The 6,886-nt window shown below is 32.9% G+C and overlaps 1 protein-coding gene across 1 annotated transcript; it reads right to left on the bottom strand.

The window, feature by feature from the left end:
• Positions 1-744: 744 nt before the first annotated feature.
• LOC139883880 (protein NRT1/ PTR FAMILY 6.2-like) lies at positions 745-4,980 on the bottom strand. The gene is made up of 5 exons (XM_071867991.1): positions 4,915-4,980; positions 4,641-4,743; positions 3,220-3,437; positions 2,216-2,757; positions 745-1,698 (listed from the first exon to the last, which is right to left on the bottom strand). The coding sequence occupies exons 1-5, from the start codon at positions 4,915-4,917 to the stop codon at positions 846-848; spliced, it is 1,719 nt and encodes a 572-aa protein (XP_071724092.1). The 5' UTR covers positions 4,918-4,980; the 3' UTR covers positions 745-845.
• Between the last annotated feature and the right edge of the window lie 1,906 nt (positions 4,981-6,886).

The following is a 6,886-nucleotide window of genomic DNA, read 5'->3' as shown; positions in this document are numbered from 1 at the left end:
GTCGGTTAAATCAATCAAAATTGACTTAGTTTAGTATTCCATTTTGTATTATATTAACGCTAATAGTAATTATAAGTACAAACTTGTAAACGAAGGTTTTTTAGCTCTAAAATATGTGTAAATATATATTTATAAATATAACAGTCAACATTAGTCAACATCCGTTTCGACCCCGTCTCGACCCCGTTTTTTCCGTTGCGACGTTTTGAGGTCGCTACTGTTTCGGCCCATCTTACGTCGTTTTCAACCTTGCTAATAAGTCATGTATCTTACCACGGAACAATATATTTAATTTATACCTTTATCTTTTTATAGATTCAACATGTGGGCTTTAAGAAAAAACACCCTTTTTATTTAGACTTTTTTGCTCCGTTGGTCCTTCAATTATACACGAATTTGCAATTCGAGTCCCTAAAATTTTTTTTGGATTTTCGAGTCCTTAAAATTGAAAAATTTTGCAATCCGAGTCCCTCCGTCAGTTTGCCGTCTAAATTAGCCGTTAGTGCCATCACGTGACTAAAACGTGATGGGTAAATCCGGATTAGCCGTTAGTGCCATCACATGCAAAAAGACGCATTTACCCATCACGTTTTAGTCACGTGATGGCACTAACGGCTAATTTAGACGGCAAACTGACGGAGGCACTCGGATTGCAAAATTTTGCAATTTTAAGGACTCGAAAATCAAAAAAAAAACTTGAGGGACTCGGATTGCAAATTCGTGTATAATTGAAGGACCAAAAAAGTCTTTTATTTATATTCTTTGTACATTCGACCAAACAAGAAAATGAAAATCACACTCACAAAATTACAATTACAATAACAACAAAACAAGACAATTAAATGTCAACACTTCTCCATTTCAACTACAGCAGATGATTTACCCTTCTCTTTTTTGCACCATGCTGCACATACTAAATAAACCACAAAATTTACACCACTTAAAACCGCCAATAAACCATAGAATAAATCAAGCCTTCCATCATTTATATTATCAGCTAACCACCCATTTCCACCACCGTTTCCGGTCACTTTCTTCACCACAGACACCAAAAAACTACTCATAAAAAACCCCAATGACAATGTTGTTAAAAACAAACCAGTGCTCATTGTTTTCATCCCTTTTGGTGATCTAGTAATGAAAAAATCAAGTTGTCCTGTGTAAATAAAAGCCTCACCGGACCCCACAAGAAAAAACCGAGGAATCAAGATAAAAACACTTATTGGAAGTGTCTCTGATACAATGTTGGCGTGCTTTCGAGCCACTGATAATCTTTTAACCTCGAAAACTGCGGCTGCAGCCATTCCTAGTGTTGAAAGAGCCAAACCTAATGCGATTCGCTGTAAATCAGTAAATCCTGGTGTGCCTTTCCATTTTTTACAAAGTGGGATGATTAGGCAATCGTAGACGGCGCACGTTAGTAAAATGGCGGCCACAAAAAATACGGTGAGGGATCCAGCAGGGATTTGGAAACCGGCGACGGTTCTTTGCATGGTGGCTGCTTGTTCAACGGAAAATGTGATCATTTGGGCGTAAGTTGTCCAAAAGAGAATTGTCGTCGCCCATACCGGCAACAACCTCGTCATCATCTTCACTTCCTCGACCCTTGTTACTGTACATAAGTTCCATGGGTTCCGAGGATTCAAAGTATTTTTTGATAAATCACCCTCTGCTACTATTGCAGCCTTGTCCAAGCAACTGCAACATAAATAAGTATTAGGAATTAGTGTAATTACTTTTTCTTGAACAACAAAAGTACAATCTACACCATAGTATTTGGAATCACACAATATATGTACTCACTCTGTCTCAATTTTTGTTGTGTCTCGGGTTATTACTCCCCATCTCAATGTTATTATCAGAAAATAAAAAAAACGTGTAGTTTAATAAATATCATACTTAAATTTACCTTTTACTTTAAACCTGTTTTTGCTGTCTTAAATTCACACATTGCGTGTATAAAAGAACTTTATCATCTTATTCTTCTCAGTTTAAACTAGACAATTAAGTTTTTGATAACCGAACGAGAAATACTAGGCAATAAAACTAGGACGGGGGGACTACTTTTCAATGCAAAATAGTCGCACAACACATAAAAACAGATTATATAGATACTTATGTTAATGAGCATAGAGATAGAGTTGGAAACTTAAAATCATTTTCCCGCCAATTCAGTGACAGAATTTTGTAGATAAATTAAGAAGATAGAACGTACCGAAACTGGTCCGTGTGACGAATTCTTGAAACTTCAGGGGTATTTTCGTATAACAAACCAGAATCATAAGGAAGATCCATCCTTCTCTTCTTTAAAGACGCGGCGATCACTTGAAAAATTTGGACAATTGGACTTCCTGCACTCTTTTTGTACCTGTACCTTTTAGTCCCATACAAAAGCACCAAAATTGCAGTGAACATAGAAACAGAACAAATCCCATAAGCCCAACTTCTACCAACTTCATCTTGTATATACACCAGCACTGTAACCGCCATTAACGTTCCTAAACTTATAAAGAAGAAGAATCTATTAAAGAAATACGCCATTTGAGTCTTTTCCTCTTCGTTCTTTTCATCAAATTGATCGGTCCCAAATCCCGACACACTTGACTTCAGGCCACCTGTGCCAACAGCTATCAAATACAAAGCTAGATACAAGATTCCCATCTGGAAGCCGTTGGCTTGTTTGCAGTTTTCAGAAGACTCGCAAGGTGGTGGCTTAAGTTGTGGTAGTTTGGTCGATAGTGCCAACGCACTTGTACCCTGTACCAAATAGGATTCTCAATAGTTAGTTTTTATTCGTGATATCAATTTACCTTTAAAAAGTATTTTTATTTATTTATTTAATTATTGCTTATTTATACAAATGCAAATTAGAAGATCTATCTGTTAACTATGGAAGTACGTAATGAACACTCAATAATAAACATTTGAGAACTAGTTATTAATTCCTAGTCCTTAATTTATTGTTCAGTATTATTTTTAATATTTAAATCAATTGTTGACTTTCATAAATTAAAAAAAAAAAATAAGGTAAAGTTCATTTATGTTCTAAGCTATCCATGCAAGACTAAAATATAACTCTAAAACTCACAAATAATACAATGTAATAATGACATTTTTTAAACGGTATGTTTTTATACACTGACAATTAAATTTGGACGGAGGGAGTCTTTTTTAAGTGATAATAAACTAAAAAATTAGCAGCAAATAAGAATAACTTACGAGGGTTTGAATAGAGGCAAAAATGACAATTGTTTTGAATCTGCCAAGAAAAGAGTCAGCTAAAAAGCCACCAAGAAGGCACAAAAGAAAAGAAGTGCCCATGAAATCAGTGACCACATTTGCTGAAGCTGAGCTGGACAGGTGCATGGTCCCACCCAAATATGTCACCAAGTTTACTGCAATTCCCATTGTTGAAAGCCTCTCACATATTTCAATTCCTGTTCCACCAAAAAGTCAACAGTCAACTTTTAAGTTTAATCCAGCTGGACGCATGATTGAATAATACGATGAAACTGTGTATAGTATCATATACAGTATTTGTGAAAATTAAGGATCGATCATAGTGAAAAGACTTTTTCGTTTGTGCATATTGATTTGATCCGAAAGTAATATCATCTGTTGCTTATGTGTGCTTTAATTAGTTGACAAGTAAAATTTTTAATCGATAGATAATGAGAAAAGTACTTCAGTCGGCAAATATGATATATCCAGTTGTATTTGTCTCTGTGCTTTTCATCACCAGTGTGAGTATTTATGCATGCCACTTTTTAATAAAAACAAGAAAAAATTATACACTAGCTAGATAGTGTGTGGGGTCATCTTAGATATTGACTTAATTGTTCGCTAGTTTATTAAAGACTCTAATCTTGGATCATATTTAAAGGTTGCGTGTTCAAAAATTTAAACTTTCAAACGTTAAAGTTGATCACTTTGTGTACGAAACTAAATTAATTTGTGTATATTAAAAGGAGGAACACCATAAACGTAAAACCCTAATAGATAGATCTTTAACTTATAATAAGATCGTTAACTTATAATAAGATAGCAAGCCAATGCTTTGGCCTTTGGGTCATAAACATAAGTATATACGGAGTGATATATTATCTTGGGAAAAAAATACTCGATAACGGTCACGGGACAAATAATTGACAAAACCGTGTATGTCTAAATATACCACTTCTCGAATAGCTCAAACAAGAAAAACTTTAAATAATAGTGGTGTACGTAACTACATATCACAGTTATTAAAGGTTGCATGAATTGGTGTGCGTGAACATTGCATAATTAAGCTCTAATAGACTTAGTGGTATGATATCAAAACTGAATATTAAGGCATCCAAGGTTTGCTATTGTAAATGACTCAAAATTTAAAAGGGCTTAAAAAATAACCCAACAATTAATTTATTTATAAGTTTTTAAGAATATTACATTTTTCGCAGTATTATTAAACTTTGTTCTTATGTATATGTAAAAGCTTTCATATACAAAGTCCGTTTTTTGCTTATTGAACTTTAAAAAATAACTAAACGGCCGAAGATATGAACGTATTTTTAAGATGCCATGCACTAATTAATATACGTATTCAGGTGGAATATAATTAGGCATAGGTTTCATTTTAGGCAAAGGTTAGATAAACTGACCTAAAATCAGGGCAGCAGGAACCCAACCACCGGTTTTCGACCTATCAGCAGGAAACCCCTTGTAGTCTACAGCATCGGCGACTGTCAAACTCACCTTACCTTCCTGCAATCGATCACACGTATATAGTTGGAGCCTTATAGCCATATATATGTATGCAATTAAGTAAAAGAACAGCTAATAGAAAGTTCATTTTTAAGAATAAAGAAAGAACTTTTCAAGATATATAATATAAATATATATGCTAGGTAAGGCTAAACTTGCTTAATATATTACCATAATCTTAGTTTCCTTCCCTTCTATATTAAGTCTTTCAAAAAGAATTGGAATAATTGAAAAGGAATACCTACTTCTGTTTCATTGAAGAACTTCTCTTTATATAGCCAAAATAAGGTTGTCGATCATGACTTCTATATAGTGACGTCACGTCATTCCATTAAGATTCTTTGTGATAATTTCTTTTTATCATATTATTTAATCGGTAACGAAAGATAGAATCTAAGGCAATATTAACTAGCCCGACCTAAACACGAATTTATTTCACGAATATATGCATGCTTATTATGAGACTTGAACCCCAACTTCTTAGTTGAAAGTGCTTTTTACATACAGCTAGACCATAGCCCTTGATCATTTCGTAGTTATCTTAAACGTCAATTTACTCCCTGGTACCTTATAATATTTTGTTGACTTTAAAAATACTTTTGAGGAAAACACACAAACTAAGAAATCTCTGCATTACACTATTTTTTTTTTTTTTTTTTTAATTTACAGCTTTACCTTATTTTTTTCTATTATCTTATATGTAAAAGTTAATGGTATTAAAGAACTTAATTAATCTTAATATTCTTATTTATTTATGGAAGTAATTATTAATTTGGACAATTCAAAATGAAATAGTGAAGTACTATTAATATGAGATAGAAGAAGTAATAAATTAAATTAACAATTATTTTGAGATGGAGAGTTCCATATAACTCTTTCCATTTATATACCATACTCCTTCCATCCTAAATTAATACTCATGTTTTAATTTTTTTAAATATTTATTCATTAACTTTGACTTTAAATAATTTTTTTTATTATATAATATTTGATAAGTTATACAAAATGAAAGTACATATAAATCTTTTTTTAACTACAGCTTCTTTGCAATTGTAGTTTACGGATCTTTAAATAATAACATCTTTAAAAACAAAAAATCACCAGTTCGATGTTAATTAAATATCATAGTTCCATGTTAATTAAATATCATAATTTGCTTGAATAGCTTAGTATATATTCAGTAAGTCAAAACTAAGCATACAGTTCCATGTGAATATTGTAATTATTATTATTATCACATACACTAATAGCCACCATAATTTTGGTAGTTTTACATGTAGAAGATGTCGTTTTTGCCCATGTAGATGATGTCGTTTTTGCCAAGGAAGAAATGTGTCCAATGAACCACATTTAAGGGGTAACTATTGTAACTTTTTAAGGGCCCACCCAATTTTTTAACGGGATTTATCTTTTTTTCCGTCGCGAGTTAGGTTTTACCGCCCTCACCATTCAACTCGAAATAATTTTACGAACAAAACGCAACTAATTATACTCGAAACGGAGTTTTTTTAACGGAAAAACATTTTCAATAAAGTATTATATCAAGGGGATGTCGAGAGCGCATAATAAGTTTATGAGTTTGTAAGGGAAAATACATGGGTTCGAGTCTCATGCCCCTTTTTTATATAGATATTTTGTACATAAATATCGTCTGATACTACAAACAGGTATCAAACAACATAGATCCAAATGCAACCGCCGCAACGCGCGGTCCGAACTCTTTCTAGTTATATCACCAAACTAAACTTGATGTTGACTTATATCACCAAACTAAACTTGATGTTGACTTTAGTGAAAGAACGGTGGGATGAAGAATCCAGAACAGTAGAACACATACATCAGCAATTTATTCATATAATTATATTAATTTATTATCAGTTTCAATAGCATTATCATATGCATGTATAATGTATAATGTGTATGGGGTGCATTTTATTTCCAAAATTTTTTGAGCCATAAACACAAAATAAATGAAGGGTCATCCATGTGTTTTTTATCATTCTGATCAGTGCTACTTCTGCCCTACACATATATATACTAAAGCTCCTCCCATCGTTTTCGGTTTTCCTTTTTCCATGTTTTGGTGTCGGTATATTTTCCAGGTGAAGAATGTTAATGAAAATGTTTGGTCGCTTTTCATGCA

Source organism: Rutidosis leptorrhynchoides, chromosome 1 (genome assembly GCF_046630445.1).
Source record: "Rutidosis leptorrhynchoides isolate AG116_Rl617_1_P2 chromosome 1, CSIRO_AGI_Rlap_v1, whole genome shotgun sequence".
In the NCBI taxonomy this organism is placed as follows: Eukaryota; Viridiplantae; Streptophyta; class Magnoliopsida; order Asterales; family Asteraceae; genus Rutidosis; species Rutidosis leptorrhynchoides.
The sequence above is the reverse complement of the archived record's forward strand: the minus strand, read 5'-3'. Positions and strand labels throughout refer to the sequence as shown.

Bases quoted from the DNA above. Each gene is read 5' to 3' on its own strand.
- LOC139883880 (XM_071867991.1), bottom strand. The intron at 3,438-4,640 runs GTCAGTTTATCT...TTGGTGGAACAG, and splicing joins TCCTGCTGCCCTGATTTTAG to GAATTGAAATATGTGAGAGG. The intron at 1,699-2,215 runs GTACGTTCTATC...TTTATGTTGCAG, and splicing joins CGTCACACGGACCAGTTTCG to TTGCTTGGACAAGGCTGCAA.